Source organism: Bombina bombina, chromosome 7 (genome assembly GCF_027579735.1).
Source record: "Bombina bombina isolate aBomBom1 chromosome 7, aBomBom1.pri, whole genome shotgun sequence".
NCBI lineage: Eukaryota > Metazoa > Chordata > Amphibia > Anura > Bombinatoridae > Bombina > Bombina bombina.
Window position 1 is genome coordinate 346,278,435 of NC_069505.1, and position 22,449 is coordinate 346,300,883.

Sequence of the window (22,449 nt, forward strand, 5' to 3'; positions counted from 1 at the left end):
CCAAAACCTATCCATGTCCACATCCTAATCCTACATTCACCCAAAAAATATTTTTTAAGGGGTGCTAAAGTCATGAGTGATTCAGATAGACCCATGTAGTTTCAAGAAATTTTCCCGTTTACTTCCATTACCAAATTGTGCACAGTTTTTTTTATATGCGTACGTTCTAAGGCACCAGCTCCTATTGTGCATGTGTTCACAGTTAATATATATATGAGTCTGTGATTGGCTGATGGCTGTCATATGAGACAGGGGGGTAGCAAACTGAAGGAAATTTGTAAATCTGGCAAAACAAAATCTAGTGCTGATTTTCAATTTAGAGTAAGTGCTATTGTGTTGTCTTTTTTACTATACCATTCTACTGTATTTAATGGTGACTGTTTTAACCCCTTAATGACCAGCAACGTACCCTGTATGTCACTGGTGTTTCTATGGGGGTGACTTTTTCAATCAGGCCACGCTATTATACCCAGACAATCCCTTAACATCCACCAAAGTACAGGGTATGTAACGGTCGTTAAGGGGTTCATTTTAATTTATTGATACCATAGAATGTTGTCGATCATTAAAACGTGATGGCTGAATAGTCTGTTTTTCAGTAAAACACTTTTATTTTCCTTTGGGTCTTTAAAGCGTTATTTTAAATAACATAAAATTCATTTTTAGACTCTTGTGGTAACTTTGCTGGCTTTCTCCTAAGCATCAAGTTTACATTGGCAATGCCTTTTTCCTCTTATTCCGTATTATTTAGTTCTATGTTTACATACCATAATAAAAAAAATACTTGGTTGTTTGGATCCTTGCCAGTTTGGATTCGTTCCTCTATCTATCAACTCTTATTAAAAAAAAATAATTTCATAGATTTGCTTTTTGCCTCTAGACTTTATGGTTAACACATTTACTCAATGACCCATACTTCCTTGTTTTGTTTTTGGCTAGGAAAAATAATCCACCTACAAAAAGTAAAAACTCAGCTTGATTTTTTTGGACAACAATTTCCATTTTCAAATTTCTCAATTAACATATTACTTTTTTTAGACTAGATATTTGTCGGCATAAAAAGATAGAATGTCGGAGAATAAAAACATTAAAATAGGTGAGAGGAAACCAAAAACTGCAAGAAAGTTTTATCTAAAAACACTAAGAACTTTAGTGTTATATATTTTGTTTGTGATAATCCAATATATTCCACAAGTAGTGCAATGAATAAATATAACCAAATAAACATGTAATCGTGGTACTAAAAGACACAAACACAATGAAATAAGCTAATATTACTCCCTTCAAGATCTACGGCTGCCTCCCTCAACTGCTCCAAATCACTATGGAGAGAAAGAGAGAAAGAGAGAAAGAATGAAAGAAAGAAAGAAAGAAAGAAAGAAAGAGAGAGAAAGAGAGAGAGAGAGAGAGAGAGAGAGAGAGAGAGAGAAAAGAAAATGAGAGAGAAAAAGAGAGAGAGAGAGAGAGAGAGAGAGAGAGAGAGAGAGAGAAAGAAAAATGAGAGAGAGAAAGAGACAGAAAATATAATGAGAGAGAAAAAGAGAGAGAGAAAGAAAGAAAGAATGCAAAAAAGACAGAAATACATAAAGAAGGACTGAGGATCACCGCCGCCGAGAATCGCCACATCTGGGAACACCGGTCTGCATCTCCACTCTGCGCCGCCTTCGCTGTGGATGAAGATGATGGACCTGCCTGGAAGAAGACCTTCTCCGCCGGACTTCAGGAACTGTGAGTACCTATTTGGGGCTTTAATGTTAGTTTTTTTTTAAAATGTTTTAATTTTTTTTCAAAAAATTAATTAGGGTTTTTTGGGGCAATTTGAAAAAAGACCTGAATGCCCTTTTAATGGCAGTAAAAAAGAGCTGAATGCCCTTTTAAGGCCAATGCCAATGCAAATGCCCCTTTAGGTGAAATGGATAGTTTAGGTTTATTAGTGTTAGTTTTTTTTATTTTGGGGGGTTTGGTGGGTGGGAGGTTTTACTGCTAGGGGGGGCTTGATTTATTTTTAATGTAAAAGAGCTGATTTCTTTAAGGTAATGCCCTACAAAAAGCCCTTTTAAGGGCTATTGGTAGTTTATTCTTAGATTAAGGGGTGTTTTTATTTTGGGGGGGTTATTTCCATAGGGATTAGGTTTAATTTTTTTATTTTGGATAATGTGGTTTATTATTTTTTGTAATTTTAGAACAATTTAATGTAGTTAAGATTTTTTTTTAATTGTAATGTATTTTATTTTTGTAATTAGGGGGTTAATTTAGGGGGTGTTAGGTTAGGGGGCTTAGTCATGAAATTATTTTTTTTGCGTTGTGGGGATTGGCAGTTTAGGAGTTAATAAGTAAATTAGGTTTAATGCGTTGTGGGGGGTTGCGGATTAGGGGTTAATAGATGTATTAGGTAGTTTGCGATGTTGGGTTTTCCGTATTTAGGGGTTAATAATTTTATTAAGTAGCTTTTTTTTTCTTAATACTTTGTGCGGGCGGTTAGTTGTTTTTTTAAATACTTATTGCGGGCGGTTAGGGGTTAGTTTTTTTTTTAATTCTCCGTTTGCCTTCGCTGCATCCGGGTGGATTCCAAAAATTCTTTAGGCTGCGCGCGAAGCCAACATTCTTTTAGCTGTCTCGCCCTGCCAACATTCCTTTGAGGATGCTTGCGCAACTGCCGACAGTTGCGCAAGCATCGCGATTATAGCATAGATTGCTTGCTTCTTCATAGAAACTAATTAGATTAGTATGACATGATTTATTTCTGATAAAACCATGCTGGTTTTTACACACAATCTTGTTTTTACAAATATACTCTTGAATATAATCCCTTATATTCCTTTTCAGTATGTTTCCCACTACAAGTGTCTGGTCTGGTCTATAGCTTCCTGTATCAACCCTGCTTCCCTTTTTTATACCAGTCCTGGGTTACTATGCCTGAGGATTATGAGTCTTGGAAAAATAAGAGATGAGGTTTGGCTATGACAGTGCTAAGTTCCCTTTCGTACCCCTGGGTGTATTACATCTGGACCTGGAGTTTTATTTACTTTGATATTATCCAGTTTTTCCTCATATTATATAGAGATAACCAAGTTAGTGTTATTGCTAGTTTGTTTCAATATTACTCCCACTGGTTCCTCTCTTGTGAATAACAAAGAAATGGTTTAGCACCTCAGCCATCCCGACGGTCACTGTTGATCATGCTATTTTTCTTACATTTTAATGTACCTATATTTTGCTACATATATATTTTGCTATTTAAATACTTGGAAAAAAAACTTTTAGGGTTTGTCATAGAATCCTATGCAATAAATCTTTCATTTTCAATTTTGGCTAATCGTATTGTTCTTTTGCATGCTTTGTTACATTCCTTATATATTTGGAATGCAGAGTCTGTATTTTATTTGAATAATTTAAATACCTACATTTTTTCCCTAATTTCTCTTAAAACATTTGGATTTAGCCACATTTGCTTGGATTTATTTATTTTACTTTTATAACCATGTGGTATGTGTTGATATGTATGTATATTTATTTAACAAATTTCTCCATTTCTCCTCTGTATTTTCATTTGAGAATACTTTGTTCCAATTTATGTTATTTAACTATTTCCTTAAATCATTGAATTTTATTTTTTTTTAAATTAAAAGGCTTGGTTGAACCCTTATAACACTGTTCTCTTACTTCTATATTTAATATTATTTCTGTATTATTTCATAGCACTAAATCAAATATAGCTTTATTCCTAGTTGGCTCTTCTATAAATTGTGACGTGAACTTATTATGTTTTAACCCCTTAAGGACCACTGCACTTTTCCATTTTCTGACCATTTGGGACCAAGGCTATTTTTACATTTCTGTGGGATTTGTGTTTAGCTGTAATTTTCCTCTTACTCATTTACTGTACCCACACATATTATACACTATTTTTCTCGCCATTAAATGGACTTTCTAAAGATACCATTATTTTCATCATATCTTATAATTTACTATAATTTTTTTTATAAAATATGAGGAAACAATGGAAAAAAACACACTTTTTCTAACTTTGACCCCCAAAATCTGTTACACATCTACAACCACCAATAAATACCCCTGCTAAATAGTTTCTAAATTTTGTCCTGAGTTTAGAAATACCCAATGTTTACATGTTCTTTGCTTTAATTGCAAGTTATAGGGCAATAAGTACAAGCAGCACTTTGCTATTTCCAAACCACTTTTTTTCAAAATTAGCGATAGTTACATTGGAACACTGATGTCTAATAGGAATCCCTGAATATCCCTTGACATGTATATATTTTTTTTTAGAAGACAACCTACAGTATTGATCTAGGCCCATTTTGGTATATTTCATGCCACCATTTCACAACCAAATGCGATCAAATAAAAAAAATCGTTCACTTTTTCACACTGAAATTAATTACAAACAGCTTGTGCATTAATGGCACAAATGGTTGTAAATGCTTCTCTGGGATCCCCTTTGTTCAGAAATAGCAGACATATATGGCTTTGGCATTGCTTTTTGGTAATTAGTAGGCCGCTAAATGCCGCTTCGCATCACATGGGTATTATGTCTAGCAGTGAAGGGGTTAATTAGGGAACTTGCAGGGTTAATTTTAGCTTTAGTGTAGAGATCAACCACCAACCTCACACATCACACCTCCTGATCCCTCCCAAACAGCTCTCTTCCCTCCCCCATCCCACAATTGTCCCCGCCATATTAAGTACTGGCAGAAAGTCTGCCAGTACCCAGTTTGAAATAAAATGTTTTTTTGTTTTTTTTAAATATTTTATTAATAAATTACTCTATATTTTCTGTAGTGTAGTTGCCCCCTTTAACATCCAACCCACCACCCTCTCCCAGATCCCTTAACTGAAAATTCCCACCCTCCCCAGTCCTCTCTCCCACCTTGTAAGTAACCTTTATTGTGCCATAGTGTAGGGATCCCACCTGCACCCGCCCCCATGCCCGCCCCCGCCCCCTTCCTTCAACAATGGCCACCCACCCCGCTCCCTGCATCAGCTCGCACCCACCAACGATCACGGCCATCGAAGGCCGATGCAAAGAGGGCCACAGAGTGGCTCTCTCTGCATCGGACTGCTAGAAAATGTTATTGCAGGATGCCTCAATATCGAGGCATCACTTCAATAACATGAAAGCGTCTGAAAGCGATCAGGATCGCTTCCACCGCTTTCAAACACCAACGACGTACACGGTACGTCCTTGGTCGTTAAGGACCTTTTTTTGTAGGACGTACCCTGTACGTCGTTGGTCATTAAGGGGTTAAAGGGACACTGAACCCAATTTTTTTCTTTTGTGATTCAGATAGAGCATGCAATTTTAAGCAACTTTCTAATTTAATCCTATTATCAAGGCATCTAAGCTAAGGAGCCAGACAATTTTTGGTTCACTGGACAGCACTTGTTTATTGGAGGGTGAATTTATCCACCAATCAGCAAGAACAACCCAGGTTGTTCACCAAAAATGGGTTGACATCTAAACTTACATTCTTGCTTTTCAAATAAAGATACCAAGAGAATGAAGAAAATGTGATAATAGGAGTAAATTAGAAAGTTGCTTAAAATTGCATGCTCTATCTGAATCATGAAAGAAAAAAATCGGGTCCAGTGTCCCTTTAACAAATTTAAAAATCTATCTCCCTTGGCTGTATTGCTAGTTTCATTGGCCCAATTTATTTTGGGATACTTGAATCTCCCATACACTGGTATTATTAGCAGCCTTTCCTATTTGTATTAGCAGTTGAGTTTCCTCCATGTTATACATTTATTTCCCCACTCTTTATTTCATAGGGTTTCTACATTATCACCTGTGTCACCATAAATATCTTCCCCTATTGTAAATTTAAGGTCAGGTTTAATATACATGCAAATTTATCTTCCAATTTTATTACTCCTGATCTTCTTTAATAAATTATAACCCTCTAAGTTAACTGCCCAGTCATGTAAATCGTCCCACCATATGCAGTTATGCTGCATTTCATTTCCGTGTGCTTTTTCTCGCTGCTTGGTGCTCTTTCCTCCAAACTTTATGTGATATTTCGTAAGTGTATCCTACCATGATGGAAATAATGTGGAAGGAAAAAATGTGTCATAGATGCAACGGCCGCACCAAGAAGGAAGATACAAAAATGGGACTGGTGCAAAAAAGGCGCAAAATGTGTGTGGCAGTATTTTACCGTTTATATCACTCATATTAAAGGGATATTCCGGTCAAAATTTAAATGCACATAGATTAATTACATCTTTTGGATACAACCATATTTGCAATATACATGTATTGACAAAAATGCTTCTAGTAAAAGTTATCACTGTTTTAGTGTTAATATTTTTCTTTGCCCGTGCATGTGAAGCATAGCTAGATATTCTCAGTGCACCAGCATTTTACATACTGCAGCTGCTCAGGGCGCCAGTAGAACTTGTATCATGTCGGCAATTAACAAATGATGTCATTTCCAGATGATACAAGCACCTTAGGCTCTCTGAGCAAGTTCTGTGTTTAAAAATACTGGTGCACGGTGCATACTTAAATACACTTTTAAAATAGCTATAGCTTTTATTAGAAACATTTTTGCTAATACATTTATATATTACAAAAAAAATGCTTATATTCAAAAGTGAAATGCATCCATATGGATTCCAATTTTGGTTGATATGTCCCTTTAAGGAGGTCCAATATTTTTATGTATATTCACAATATTTAGTAAGGTTAAATTTAATTGACTGAACAAAGGACATAGGAAAAGCAACTTCATTGTAAAGGACAGCAACTTATATTCAAAATGCACAAGCTGTGCAAATCAGGAAAGCTTCATATGTCTGTCCAGCAGTCTTCTAAATGACTACTGTTGTCTAAACAAGTACCTTCTTACAGGTATGTCAGCAATACTATTTAATAAAGAGTAGTTTAATGGGTGGTACGTCATCCATAGTTACAGATGTGCATTATTGTGGAAAATCCATTGCATGTTTTTTTTAATAAATTTAATAGTGACTTGAGTGTATTTGCTTCTTGTAGGCAAGCCAATTTAAACTTGAATAAAGTGGGTTGGATTTTTTTTTATGCTTCATGTAGCATGAAACAGAGTGTGGCATTTTTTAGTGATTACGTCTTCATTAGAACTGGATCAAAGCGGAAAAAATAGCTATAGAGGATCTTAATACTTACATTAACTGCTGGCAAAATAAGAGTTTAAATAGACAAAACATATAAAGGATTTGAAGGTTTGAAACAGAATGTTCAAAGTGCTAAATGCAAGATGGTATGTAGATTGCTTATTAAACATTTTTCTTTGACTAATATTTGGCTCACAGCCTAAAGAGAAAAAAATAAAGTTCCGTTGTTGATCACTTGTCAAGTAAAGCATTACATATACTGTTAAAGGCAAGTAGAATTAAGCATAAAATTAGAAACTTTTGTTCTTTTATTAATGGGACAGTCAACACCAGAATTGTTGTTGTTTAAAAATATAGATACTCCCTTTATTACCCATTCCCCAGTTTTGCATAACCAACACAGTTATAATAATACATGTTTTACCTCTGTAAGTACCTTGTATCTATGGCTCTGCAAACTTCCGCCTTAAGTTCTTTTGACAGACTTGCATTTTACCTAAATCCTAGGTAACTTCACGTGCATGAGATCAATGTTATCTATATGACACACATGAATTAACAATCTCTAGTGGTCAAAATGCATTCCGATTAGAGGCGGCCTTCAAGGTCTAAGAAATTAGCATATGAGCCTACCTAGGTTTAGCTTTCAACTAAGAACATCAAGAGAGCAAAGCAAAATTGGCGATAAAAGTAAATTGAAAAGTTGATTAAAATGGCACGCCCTATTTGAATCATGAAAGTTTATTTTGGACTTGAAGTCTATAAAATTATATATATATATTGCGGGTAAAGTCAGATATTGGGTAATCCTAGGATTACCCGGGTAAAACAGACATTACCCAAGCGGCTGTGGGTAAAGCCTGAAGTATGATCATAAATCCCTGAGGTTGGGGGCCCAGCTTAAAAAAATATATATTTTTTTCTTTTCAATAAAAAACGTTGACCTGCCACTGCCTCACTGATATCATGTGAGTGTGACATGATGCTTCACTAGTGTCTCTGACTACAGGGGTTAGTGTTTCTGTTTTACCCATTTGTTTATGTGTTTGTGTATATGTGTATGTGACTGTGTGCGTATTTATGCATATATGTGTGTATGTGTGTATGTATGTATGTGACTGTGTGTGTATTTATGCATGTATGTGTGTGTATGTGTGTGTATGTATGTGACTGTGTGTGTATTTATGCATGTATATGTGTGTGTGTGTATGTATGTATGTATGTGACTGTGTGTGTATTTATGCATGTAAGTGTGTGTGTGTGTGTATGTATGTATGTGACTGTGTGTGTATTTATGCATGTATGTGTGTGTATGTATGTATGTGACTGTGTGTGTATTTATGCATGTATGTGTGTGTGTGTGTGTATGTATGTATGTGACTGTGTGTGTATTTATGCATGTGTGTGTGTATGTGACTGTGTGTGTATTTATGCATGTATGTGTGTATGTATGCGACTGTGTGTGTATTTATGCATGTGTGTGTGTGTGTATGTGTGTATGTGACTGTGTACATATTTATGCATGTGTGTATGTGTGTGTGTGTGTATGTGTGTATGTGACTGTGTGTGTATTTCTGTATGTGTGTATGTGTGTATGTGACTGTGTGCATATTTATGCATGTGTGTATGTATGTGTGTATGTGACTGTGTGTGTATTTCTGTATGTGTGTGTGTGTGTATGTATGTATGTGACTGTGTGCGTATTTATGCATGTATGTGTGTGTATGTTTGTGGAACCAGCAAATTACAGACCTTGTTACTACAGCATGGGGGGCAGGGTGTAAACTGTCACTATACAGTACCACTATATACAGTACGGGGGGGCTGGACCATGTCACTGACTACTGTGGTCACTTTATAAAGTACTGGGGCGGGTAGGGTCAGGCCAGCCATCTCACCGGCAGATTATAGACTGTGTCACTAACTCACTTTATACAGTACTGGTGGGTTAAACAGTGTCACTATATACAGTAATAGGGGGTCAGACCATCTCACAGACTGTGGGCACAAGGTACCTCCTTTTGTAGACATGTAATCTGATTCACATTTTATTTTCTGTGTTAAATGTTAAAAAAAAAAAAGATATGTATCAAATTCACCTATTTGGGGGAGGGGGGGCTTCTTAGGTTCTTGCACCTGGGCTCTGTGGTTTCTAGTTACGCCTCTGCAAATTAGCTTTGTTCTCTTGGTATTCTTAGTTGAAAGCTAAACCTAGGTAAGCTCATATGCTAAATTCTAAGCCCGTAAAGGTCGCCTCTTATCTGAACGCATTTCACAGTTTTTAACAGCTAGAGTGGGTTAGTTCATGTGTGCCATATAGACAACATTATGCTCATGCCCATGGAGTTATTTAAGAGTCAGCACTAATTGCCTGAAATGCAAGTCTGTCAAAAGATTTGAGATAAGGAGGCAGTCTGCAGAGGCTTAGATGCAAGGTAATCACAGAGGTAGAAAGTATATTAAAGGGACAGACTAGTCCAAAATAAACTTTCATGATTAAGATAGGGCATATAATTTAAAACAACTTTCCAATTTACTTTAATCACCAATTTTGCTTTCTTCTCTTGGTAAGTTGAAAGCTAAACCTAGGAGGTTCCTATGCTAATTTTTTAGACCTTGAAGGCCACCTCTTATATAAATGCATTTTGACAGTTTTTCACCACTAGAGGGTGTTAGTTCATGTGTTTCATATAGATAACATTGTGCTCACGCATGTGGAGTTACCTAGGCATCAACACTGATTGGCTAAAATGTAAGTCTGTCAAAAAAAAAACAAAATAAGGGGGCAGTTTGGCTTAGATACAAGATATTTAAAGAGGTAAAATGTGTATTATAACTCTGTTGGTTATGCAAAACTAGGGAATGGGTAATAATGGGATTATCTATCTTTTAAAACAATAGGGCTAGATTACAAGTGGAGTGCTAATTTACCCGTTTGCAGGCGTGTTATAATCAACCAGTCATTACAAGTGGCTGGTTATTGCTACCGCAAGCTCGTGGTAACAATTAGTGCTCAGAAAATTAACTAGTGGTTAATTTTCTAAAAGTGCCCCAAATGCCCTCAAAATAGAGGGCATTAGATTTTTTTATTTAAAAAAAAAAAAAAAAGCATTTACATTGCAATCTATAAGAACTGTGTGTTTCCAGTAAATATATATGTATATGTTAATTAAAGGGACACTGAACCCAATTTTTATTTTTCATGATTCAGATAGAGCATGACATTTTAAGTGACTTTCTAATTTACTCCTATTATCAATTTTTCTTCGTTCTTTTGCTATCTTTATTTTAAAAGCAGGAATGTAAATCTAAGCAGCCAGCCCATTTTAGGTTCAGCACCATGGATAGCGCTTGCTTATTGGAAGCTTACATTTACCCACCAATAAGGCTAAGCAAGCATAACCCAGGTTCTCAACCAAAAATAGGCCGGCTCCTATGCATCACATTCCTGCTTTTTAAATAAAGATAGCAAGAGAATGAATAAAAATTGATAATAGGAGTAAATTAGAAAGTTGCTTAAAATTGCATGCTCTATCTGAATTATGAAAGAAAAAAATTGGGTTTAGTGTCCCTTTAACTTGGCTATCTTAATTGCGAGACAAATGATCCTGAGAACCTAGAAGGACAGAAGGGCACCAAGTATCTTTATTTTTATTCAAAATATGCTATTCCAACTAGCTTTAGATCAGCAAGATCCAATGATGTATTCAGATAACAAATTAAAAGCATTTCTGACAAAATGGGAGAAAGTTATATTGTCACTCCCTTTGGAGACCCAATTGCAAATTTTATACCCACTGCGTGCCTCTCCTCTCTTTCTTCAACTCTTAGGGGTCAATTTACTAATGTGCGAGCGGACATGATAAGAAGTAGCGTATCATGTCCACCGCACATCGATAAATGCAGACAGCATACGTTGCCTGCATTTATCATTGCACCGGCAGTTATTATGAACTGCTGGTGCAATACTGCCCCCTGCAGGGGTGTCAATCAACCCGATCGTATCTGATCGGGTTGATTTCTGTCTGCGGCCTCAAAGCAGGCAGACAGGTTATGGAGCAGCCGGAGACACGGGGCATCAAGCTCCATACAGAGTTTTATAAATTGACCCCGTACAGTTAAATTGCTATCCTCCACTTTGGAGACAAAGTTGAGTCTAGTACCTTTTTTTCTCCTTTTCGCCATAAGTTTTGATTACTCTTATTGCTATTCTTTATGTTTATCGTATTTACTTGTTTAGAAAATTATCCAATTCTCGGTCAATTATAACCGATACGGCAGAAATTCACATATTGTAATTTGAATATTGTATTTCTGAATGTCCTCTGTCACAATCAGCAATGTATGCTTCTTACATCATTTGTTCAAGCTTTGTTTTGTACCGATTTTTCATTGTATCTTGAATTGGATTAAAAATAAATATATATATATATATATATATATATATATGTACATGACCATATACATATATATTTATGTGTTAATATGTGTAATTTTTTCAGTGAATTAAAATAAAACACCTTTTTGCAAAACTACCTCCAAACAATGGGGGGTAGTTATCAAGTCGTCAACTTTTCTGACTTCGCCGGCCCAATACGCCCGCCTAAGCTCGCCTACCTTCGCTGCCGCGGACCTGAAAAAATACGCCTAAGTTATCAAAACAAGCTGTCAAAAAGCCGCGGGGCGATGAGCAGCGGACTGTGAGAGTTATCACTCATCCGATCTCGCTGCTCTTCGGCTGTTTGACAGCTTTCTTGCTAGCCTGTCACTAAGCACTCACACTAAACTACACTGTTCTACCCCCTATACCGGCGCCCCCGGAGCCCCCCGCAACTAAATAAAGTTACTAACCCCTAAACCGCCGCTCCTAGACCCCGCCGCAAGTCTTATAAATGTATTAACCCCTAAACCGCCGCCCTCTGTAATAAAGTTATTAACCCCTATCCTGCTGATCCCGCACCTTGCCGCAAATAAATAAATAGTTTAACCCCTAAACCGCCGCTCCCTGAACCCGCCGCAACCTATATTAAATTTATTAACCCCTATCCTTCCCCCCCTACACCGTCGCCACCTATAATAAATTTATTAACCCCTATCCTGCCCCCCACTACACCGCCGCCACTGTAATAAATTTATTAACCCCTAAACCTAAGTCTAACACTAACCCTAACGCCCCCCTAACTTAAATATTAATTAAATAAATCTAAATCATATTTCTATTATTAACTAAGTTAATCCTATTTAAAACTAAATACTTACCTATAAAATAAACCCTAATATAGCTACAATATAAATAATAATTATATTCTAGCTATCTTAGGATTTCTTTTTATTTTACAGGCAACTTTCAATTTATTTTAACTAGGTACAATAGCTATTAAATAGTTATTAACTATTTAATAGCTTACCTAGCTAAAATAAAGAGAAATTTACCTGTAAAATAAATCCTAACCTAAGTTACAATTACACCTAACCTATCCTATCCTATCAGCCAATCGGAATTGAAGGGACGCCATCTTGGATGACGTCCCTTAAAGGAGCCTTCATTCGTTGGTAGTTCGTCGGGAAAGGAGGATGTTCCGCGTCGGTGGGATGAAGATTCAAGACCCGGCTTGGAAGATGACATCGCAAGGATAGAAGACCTCTTCAGCGCCTCTTGGAAGATGACATCGCCCGGATCGAAGACTTCTTCAGCGCCGCCTGGATGATGACTTCATCGGATGGAAGATTTCTTCAGCGCCGCTTGGAGGATTAACTTCTTCCGCTCCGGATGTCCACTTCGGTTCCATTGCTGCTCGGCTGAGTGAAGACGACTCAAGGTAGGATTATCTTCAGGGGATTAGTGTTAGGTTTTTGTAAGGGGGGTTTGGGTTAGATTAGGTGTATGTGGGTGGTGGGTTTTAATGTTGGGGGGGGTTGTATTTTTCTTTTACAGGCAAAAGAGCTGAACTTTTTGGGGCATACCCCCACAAATGGCCCTTTTAAGGGCTGGTAAGGTAAAAGAGCTTTGAAATTTATTTAATTTAGAATAGGGTAGGGCATTTTTTTATTTTGGGGGGTTTGTTATTTTATTAGGGGGCTTAGATTAGGTGTAAGTAGCTTAAAATTGTTGTAATATTTTTAAAATGTTTGTAACTTATTTATTTTTTTTTGTAACTTAGCTTTTTTTATTTTTTGTACTTTAGTTAGTTTATGTAATTGTATTTAATTGTAGTTATTTGTAGGTAGTTTATTTAATTAATTTAATGATAGTGTAGTGTTAGGTTTAATTGTAACTTAGGTTAGGATTTATTTTACAGGTAATTTTGTATTTCTTTTAGCTAGGTAGTTATTAAATAGTTAATAACTATTTAATAACTATTCTAACTAGCTAAAATAAATACAAAGTTACCTGTAAAATAAATATAAATCCTAAGATAGCTACAATGTAATTATTAATTACATTGTAGCTATCTTAGGGTTTATTTTACAGGTAAGTATTTAGTTTTAAATAGGAATAATTTATTAAAGTATAGTGTAGTGTTAGGTGTAATTATAACTTAGGTTAGGATTTATTTTACAGGTAAGTATTTAGTTTTAAATAGGAATAATTTATTTAAGCATAGTGTAATGTTAGGTGTAATTGTAACTTAGGTTAGTTTTTATTTTACAGGTACATTTCTCTTTATTTTAGCTAGGTAAGCTATTAAATAGTTAATAACTATTTAATAGCTATTGTACCTAGTTAAAATAAATTGAAAGTTGCCTGTAAAATAAAAAAAAATCCTAAAATAGCTAGAATATAATTATTATTTATATTGTAGCTATATTAGGGTTTATTTTATAGGTAAGTATTTAGTTTTAAATAGGATTAACTTAGTTAATAATAGAAATATGATTTAGATTTATTTAATTAATATTTAAGTTAGGGGGGCGTTAGGGTTAGTGTTAGACTTAGGTTTAGGGGTTAATCATTTTATTACAGTGGCGGCGGTGTAGTGGGGGGCAGGATAGGGGTTAATAAATTTATTATAGGTGACGACGGTGTAGGGGGGGCAGGATAGGGGTTAATAAATTTATTATAGGTTGCGGCGGGTTCAGGGAGCGGCGGTTTAGGGGTTAAACTATTTATTTAGTTGCGGCGAGGTGCGGGATCAGCAGGATAGGGGTTAATAATTTTATTATAGGTGGCGACGGTATGGGGGGGCAGGATAGGGGTTAATACATTTAATATAGGTTGCGGCGGGTTCAGGGAGCGGCGGTTTAGGGGTTAATACATTTATTATAGTTGCGGTGGGCTCCGGGAGCAGCGGTTTAGGGGGTAATAACTTTATTTAGTTGCGGCAGTGTAGGGGGGCAGATTAGGGGTGTTTAGACTCGGGGTACATGTTAGGGTGTTAGGTGTAGACAGCTCCCATAGGAATGAATGGGATGTCTGGCAGCAGCGAACTTGTACTTTCGCTATGGTCAGACTCCCATTGATTCCTATGGGATCCGCCGCCTCCAGGGGTGGCGGTTTGAAAACCAGGTACGCTGGGCCGGAAAAGTGCCGAGCGTACCTGCTAGTTTTTTTATAACTAGCAAAAGTAGTGAGAATGTGCCGCACTTGTGTGCGGAACATCTGGAGTGACGTAAGAATCGATCTGTGTCGGACTGAGTCCGGCGGATCGAAGTTTACGTCACAAAATTCTACTTTTGCCGGTCTGGAGCCTTTGATAACTAAGGCGAATCAGCCTCGCCACAAATACGCTGCGGAATTCCAGCGTATTTGAGGTTGACGGCTTGATAACTAGGCCCCAATGAGTTGATCCCTTTAGAAAATTTCACCTGCACTTTTGTTTGAGATTTGGATACCTTTACAACAGTAACGATGCTATGAACATCAGACCCATCTTGTGATCACACAAAAGTGTAAAAATTAAAGGTATAGAAAAGTCAAAATTGAAATTGCATGATTTAGATTTTTTTTAGTAATTTTAAGACACTTCTATTTTCAGATATGCTTTGTTCTCTCTGCAACCCTTGTTGAAAAAGAATATGCACATATCCTACAATAGTGGGAGCTGCTGCTAATTGGTGCCTGCACACATTTGTCTGACTAGATGTGTTCATCTTGCTGCCAGTAGTGCAATACTCTTCCTTCTGCAAAGGAAACAAGAGAACAAAGCTCATTTGATAATGGAAGTTCATTTTAAAGTTGTTTAAAATTGTATGTTCTATTTTTTGAATAGTTTATCTTCAAAGGGATGCAAAAAAATAATATTATTTTAGAGGTATGCTAAATATTGATTTTATTTTTGTTCTTATCACATCACTTTTTTCTTTTTATAAGGGCCGACAAAAGATATTATCGAAACATGTTGTGCAGCAGGTCAGCAATGGTCCATTGACAATGGAGAATGTGAGAACATGCCTCTTAGCACTTCTGAGGTTTGCAGGTATGTCACTGGGCTTAAAGAGTACAGTATCGCCAGTACAGATGTGTAAAAACGTCCACTGTCTGTAGCTTTTTACTCATTTTGGTGCCATATTTATTAGAGCAAAAGTGCAACTTACAAATATCTGGATTTGCACAGAACTTTATGTGTTGTACTTTAAAGCCTGTGACACACTGCAAGTGATGCGGCGTGAGGCGCAGCGGCTGATTCGCTCTGCGTCGCTTCTGAATATAATCACTTCAAATATTTCAACTCTGAGCGCTCAGCTACGCGACCTGATGTGGCTGAGCGTGCAGAGATGAAAAGGCAGTGACACACTGAGTGCGCACAGCCGCATCATCACTCTGCGTCCCGCGCCGCTCTGTGTCACAGCCTTTACTCTATTAAATATGACACCAAAATGATTTCAAAAGCTACAGACAATGGAGATTTTCAGCATTATCAAAAATCTTTGCACATCCATGATAGTTAGCCTTGAATTTTAATTAAAAACAAGTGAATTAATTTATATTGATAATAAAAAATATTAGCTATAAACGCTTAAAGGGACATACATTCCGGTCAAAAATTAAATGCACATAGATGAATTACATCTTTGAAAAGAAACATATTTGTAATATACATGTATTAGCAAAAATGCTTCTAATAAAAGTTATCACTGTTTTAGTATTAACATTTTTCTCTCCACGTGCATGTGAAGCAAAACTAGATATCCTCAGTGCGCCAGCATTTTAAATACTGCAGCTGCTCAGAGCACCAGTTGCTCAGCAATAAACAAATTGACTCATTACTAGATAATACAAGCCCTTTAGGCTCTCTGAGCAAGTGCTGTGCTTAAAATGCTAGTGCACGGTGCATACTTAAATACACATTTGAAACAGCTATAGCTTTTTTTTATAAGCATTTTTGCTAATGCTTCTAATCAAGACTAAAGTGCATCCATGTGGATTCCAATTTTTGCTGGAATGTCCCTTTAAGTTAATAGTGTAAGTTTTCACTCAGATGCAAAGAAGCAGGGAAATTAGCTAAACTCTTAAGACACCCGGCACCCCCCCAAAAAAAAACAACTGAATTTGAGCACAGTTATTCTTCAAGCTATACTTACATGCAGATTATTGGCCACCCAATTTAAAGTGAAAATTAAACTTTTATTAATCAGATAAAGTGAGTGCTTTAAAATTATAAAAATAATCACCATCTTACATTATTAAATTGTGCACAGACTTTTTATGTGCATACATTCTGAGGTACTTACTACTATTGAGCATGTGCAAGGCTTTACAGTACATATGTATATGAGTCTGATATAGGCTGATGATTGTCACATGATACAGGGAACAGGGAAATGGAAGGAAAGTTGAAATTTGTTGGAAAATATTCTACTGCTCATTTGAAATTCAGAGTAAGGGGCCTATTTATGAAAGGTCTGTCGAACCTGATCCGACAGTGCGGATCAGGTCCGACAGACCTCGCTGAATGCGGAGAGCAATACGCTCTCCATATTCAGCATTGCACCAGCAGCTCTTGTGAGCTGCTGGTGCAACGCCGCCCCTTGCAGACTCGCGGCCGCCAGCAGGGAGGTGTCAATCAACCCGATCGTATTCAATCAGGTTGAATTGCGGCGATGTCTTTAGACTGCTGCTCCATAGCTTGCATTTCTGGCGAGTCTGATGACTCGCTAGAAACACGGGCCCTCAAGCTTTAAGAGACAGCTGAAAATAGGGCATCTTTTTTAAAATAAACCCCCAGCATACTAGTGACTTTTATAATACCTTTATTACCCATTCCCCCAGTTTTGCATAGCCAACACAGTTATATTGATTAGCTTGTATCTAAGCCTCTGCAGACGGTCCCCTTATTTCAGTTCTTTCAACAGACTTGCATTTTAGCCAATCAGTGCTGACTTATAAGTAACTCCACAGAAGTGAGCACAATGTTATCTAAATAAAACACATGAACTAGCGCTGTGTAGCTATGAAAAACTGTCAAAATGCATTGAGATAAGAGGCAGCTTTCAAGAGCTTAGAAATTAGCATATCAGCCAACCTAGGTTTAGTTTTAACAAAGACTACCAAGAGAAAAAAGCAAATTTGATGATAAAAGTAAACTGGAAAGTTGTCTAAAATTGTTTGGCCTATCTATATCCTGAAAGTTTAATTTTGACTAGACTGTCCCTTTAATTACTTTAATATATTTTTTAATATTTTTTTAATATATATTTTTTTTTATTAATATTATTTACCCATATGTCATACATTATAAATGCCCTGGGTGTCTCTTTATTAAAATAAAATTAAAAAAACAACCAGGGTGTTACAGAGTTAAACTATTTTTTTTAAATGACTTGAAGGGATATGAAAAACCCAAAACTTTTCTTTTGTGATTCATACAATTTAAAAAAAGTTTCTTATTAACTTCTATTATCGAATTTACTTTGTTCCCATGTTATTGCTTGTTGAAATATACCTAAGTATCAGCCAGATAACGAGTTTTGCGTTATGAGTGGCTCGCTACTAACTTGCAAGTTATTTCCACCGCTCACCTTTAATAGCGCTGCTATTACAGGTTTGCAAAAAAACGGCGTTTGTGGGCAATATGGCAGCGTTGAGCTCCATACCGCACACAAATACCAGCGCTGCTTTGAGCTGCTTTGACCTGCTCGTGCACGATTTCCCCATAGATCATAGATCTATGGGGAGAGCCGGCTAAAAAAAAGCTTAACACCTGCAATGACGGAGCGTAAAGCTCCGTAACGCAGCCCCATTGATGTCTATTGGGAAAGAAAATGTATGTTTAAACCTAACACCCTATCAAACCCTGAGTCTAAACACCCCTAATCTGCTGCCCCCGACATCGCCGACACCTACATTACACTTATTAACCCCTAATCTGCCGCCCCGACATCGCCGACACCTACATTACACTTATTAATCCCTAATCTGCCGCCCCCAATGACGCCACCACCTACATAAATTTATTAACCCCTTATCTGCCGCCCCCAATGTCGCCGCCACCTACATAAACGTATTAACCCCTAATCTGCCGCCCCCAACGTCGCCGCCGCCACTATACTATAGTTATTAACCCCTAAACCTCTGGCCTCCCACATCACTAACACTAAATAAATATATTAACACCTAAACCTAACCCTTACCCTAAGTCTAACCCTAACACTCCTAATTTTAACATAATTAAAATAAATCTAAATAAAACCTACTATTAATAACTAAATAATTCCTATTTAAAACTAAATACTTACCCGTAAAATAAACCCTAAGCTAGCTACAATATAACTAATAGTTATATTGTATCTATCTTAGGTTTTATTTTTATTTCACAGCTAAGTTTGTATTTATTTTAACTAGGTAGACTAGTTAGTAAATAGTTATTAACTATTTACTAGCTACCTAGTTAAAATAAAGACAAATTTACCTGTAAAATAAAACCTAACCTGAGTTACACTAACACCTTTACAATAAAATTAATTAAATTAAATTAAAAAAATACATTTATCTAAATTACAAAAAATAATAAACACTAGATTACACAAAAAAAAGAAATTATCAAGAATAAAAACAAATTACTCCTAATCTAATAGCCCTATCAAAATAAAAAAGCCCCCCCAAAATAAAAAAACCCTAGTCGTCCTCCAGGCGGGCAGAAGTCTTCATCCAGACGGCATCTTCTATCTTCATCCTTCTGACGCAGAGCGGCTCCATCTTCAAGACATCCGGCGCGGAGCATCCTCTTCATATGGTCCCAGCCGTACACTGAAGGTTCCCTTTAAGGGACGTGATCCAAGATGGCGTCCCTTGAATTCTGATTGGCTGATAGAATTCTATCAGCCAATTGGAATTAAAGGGTAAAAAATCCTATTGGCTGATGCAATTAGCCAATAGAATTGAGCTTTAATCCTATTGGCTGATCCAATTCTATCAGCCAGTCGGAATTCAAGGGACGCCATCTTGGATGACATCCCTTAAAGGGAACCTTCAGTTTATGGCTGGGACCGTATGAAGAGGATGCTCCGCGCCGGATGTCTTGAAGATGGAGCCGGTCCACATTGGAAGGATGAAGATAGAAGATGCCGTCTGGATGAAGACTTCTGCCCGCCTGGAGGACGACTTCTTGCCGCTTGGATGAAGACTTCTCCCGGCTTCGTTGAGGACTTCTTGCCGCTTGGATGAGTTTTATTTTTAGATTAGGGACTTTGGGCACCGTGAAAGAGCTAAATGCCCTTTTAAGGGCAATGCCCATCCAAATGCCCTTTTCAGGGCAATGGGGAGCTTAGGTTTTTTAGGTAGGTTTTTATTTGGGGGGTTTGGTTGTGTGGGTGGTGGGTTTTACTGTTGAGGGGTTGTTTGCATTTTTTTTACAGGTAAAAGAGCTGATTCCTTTGGGGCAATGTCCCGCAAAAGGCCCTTTTAAGGGCTATTGGCAGTTTAGTGTAGGCTAGGGGTTTTATTATTTTGGGGGGGCTTTTTTATTTTGATAAGGCTATTAGATTATGAGTAATTCGTTTTTATTTTTGATAAAAAAAAAATATTTTGTGTAATTTAGTGTTTATTATTTTTTGTAATTTAGATAAATGTATTTTTTTAATTTAATTTATTTAATTTTAGTATAATGTTAGGTTTAACTGTAAGACAGGTTAGGTTTTATTTTACAGGTAAATTTGTATTCATTTTTTCTAGGTAGTTAGTAAATAGTTAATAACTATTTACTAACTAATCAACCTAATTAAAATAAATACAAACTTACTTGTGAAATAAAAATAAAACCTAAGATAGCTACAATGTAACTATTAGTTATATTGTAGCTAGCTTAGGTTTTATTTTACAGGTAAGTATTAAGTTTTAAATAGGAATAATTTATGTATTAATTGTAATTTTTATTTGGAATTATTCTAATTATGTTAAAGTTAGTGGGTGTTAGGGTTAGGGTTACGTTAGGGTTAGGCTTAGGTTTAGGGGTTAATAACTTTAGTATAGTGGCGGCGACATTGGGGGCAGCAGATTAGGGGTTAATAAGTGTAGTTAGCTAGCGGCGATTTTTGGGGCAACAGATTAGGGGTTAATAACAGTAATGTAGTTGCGGCGATGTTAGGGACAGCAGATTAGGGATTAATAAGTGTATGTAGGTGGCAATGACATTGGGGGCAGCAGATTAGAGGTTAATAATATTTAACTATTGTTTGCAATGCGAGAGTGCGGCGTTTTAGGGGTTAATATGTTTATTATAGAGGTGGCGATGTCCGGAGCAGCAGATTAGGGGTTAATAATTTTATTATAGTGTTTGTGATGCGGGAGGGCCTCGGTTTAGGGGTTAATAGGTAGTTTATGGGTGTTAGCGTACTTTGTAACACTTTAGTTATGAGTTTTATGCTACAGCTTTGTAACGTAAAACCCATAACTACTGACTCTCAGGTGGCGGTACAGATATTGTAGTTATAGGGCTCTATTTATCAAGCTCCGTATGGACAGACATCGCAGACGGACAGACATCGCCACAATACAACCCGATCGAGTACGATCGGGTTGATTGACACCCCACTGCTGGCGGCCCATTGGCTGCGAGTCTGCAGGGGGCGGCGTTGCACCAGCAGCTCTTGTGAGCTGCTGGTGCAATGCTGAATACGGCGAGCGTATTGCTTGTCGTATTCAGCGAGGTCTGGTGGATCTGATCCATAGTGTCGGATCAGGTCCGCCAGACCTTGATAAATAAGAGCCATAGGCTGTACCGCTCACTTTTTGGCCGGACAGGCAAATTCGTAATACCGGCGCTGTGGAAGTCCCATTGAAAAAAGGACTTTTTTAAAGGTGCGGTAGTTACGTTGCGTGACGGCCAAAAAGGTGTGCGGTACAGCTGTACCTACAACACTCAGTCATTAGCTTTCACATGTGTGAGTATGGTCCTATAGTTTTCACATATATCTTTAAATCACGGAACTTCACTATTGTTTGTATCTCTCTCCCTTAATTTTGAGGATTCTGGTGTGGAAAAGGTGAAGGTCTTATAGTAATATTTAGCTTCTATTCCATGCAAATCCATTTTGAATTCAAGCATAGCACTACAAAACTTTAAAGTAATTGTAAAGTTTATCAATTTACTGCCCGGTATATAAAATTATTCTTAAAAACCGGGCACTTTCATTTATTAAAATTTTTAAAGACATTTCAATTGCAAAATAATTACCATTTAGTGATGGTAAACATCATGCCGTTCATCCATCCGCATCTTATATTTTATTTAGCTGATTGATGACAAATATGGCTTCATCCAATCTTTGTGTGCCCCCATTGGCGTCCAGTTCAGCAGTCATAGAGAATTCTTTCATTTTTTTTATTGTATTTCCTTTTCAAAATATTATTGCTTATAAAGTGAGCAAGAGTTCAGATTTAATAAAAATTCCAGACAGAAATAGTTGTGTACTTTTATTTTGGATTTCCTGTAAAAATAGCTCACCTCTAAGAGTGAAATTCAATATACACTATAGCCTTCCATTATTCCAAGCTCAGCTATAAACTTTCAATGACCTGGGTCAGAGTTTTTATTAACTAATACAAATAGGGATGGTAAAGTCATCTAATATAGTGCAGACCATTAGGTCAACATTAGCTAACCTAGAATAATAAGCCAGTGTATAAATGTACATAAAAATGGGGGGAAATGCATAAAGAAGAGTAAACACTGCAGTATTTGTCATATATCTAGAAAAGTGTTATAATTTATTGATTTCTGTTCACCAAAACAACTTTATTATTACTTTTATTTTTATTTCTTTATGTCTTATCTCAGAGTATCTCACCATTTCTGACCAGTCTTTTGCCTTATCTTTTCTCTCTGTATCTCTTTCCCTCTCTGTGTTTGTCCCACTTTCTGTGTCTATCTCTTCCTAGATACATTTGCTAAATTTATA

At 36.7% G+C, this 22,449-nt stretch overlaps 1 protein-coding gene across 1 annotated transcript in view; it reads left to right on the plus strand.

Annotated features, from left to right (window-relative positions):
* Window positions 1-22,449, plus strand: part of LOC128666417 (fibulin-2) — a 282,635-nt gene that overhangs the window by 89,655 nt on the left and 170,531 nt on the right. Inside the window, exon 3 of the mRNA XM_053721016.1 lies at window positions 15,425-15,530. Coding sequence (XP_053576991.1) covers window positions 15,425-15,530 — 106 coding nt within the window. The remainder of the gene's footprint in view (window positions 1-15,424; window positions 15,531-22,449) is intronic.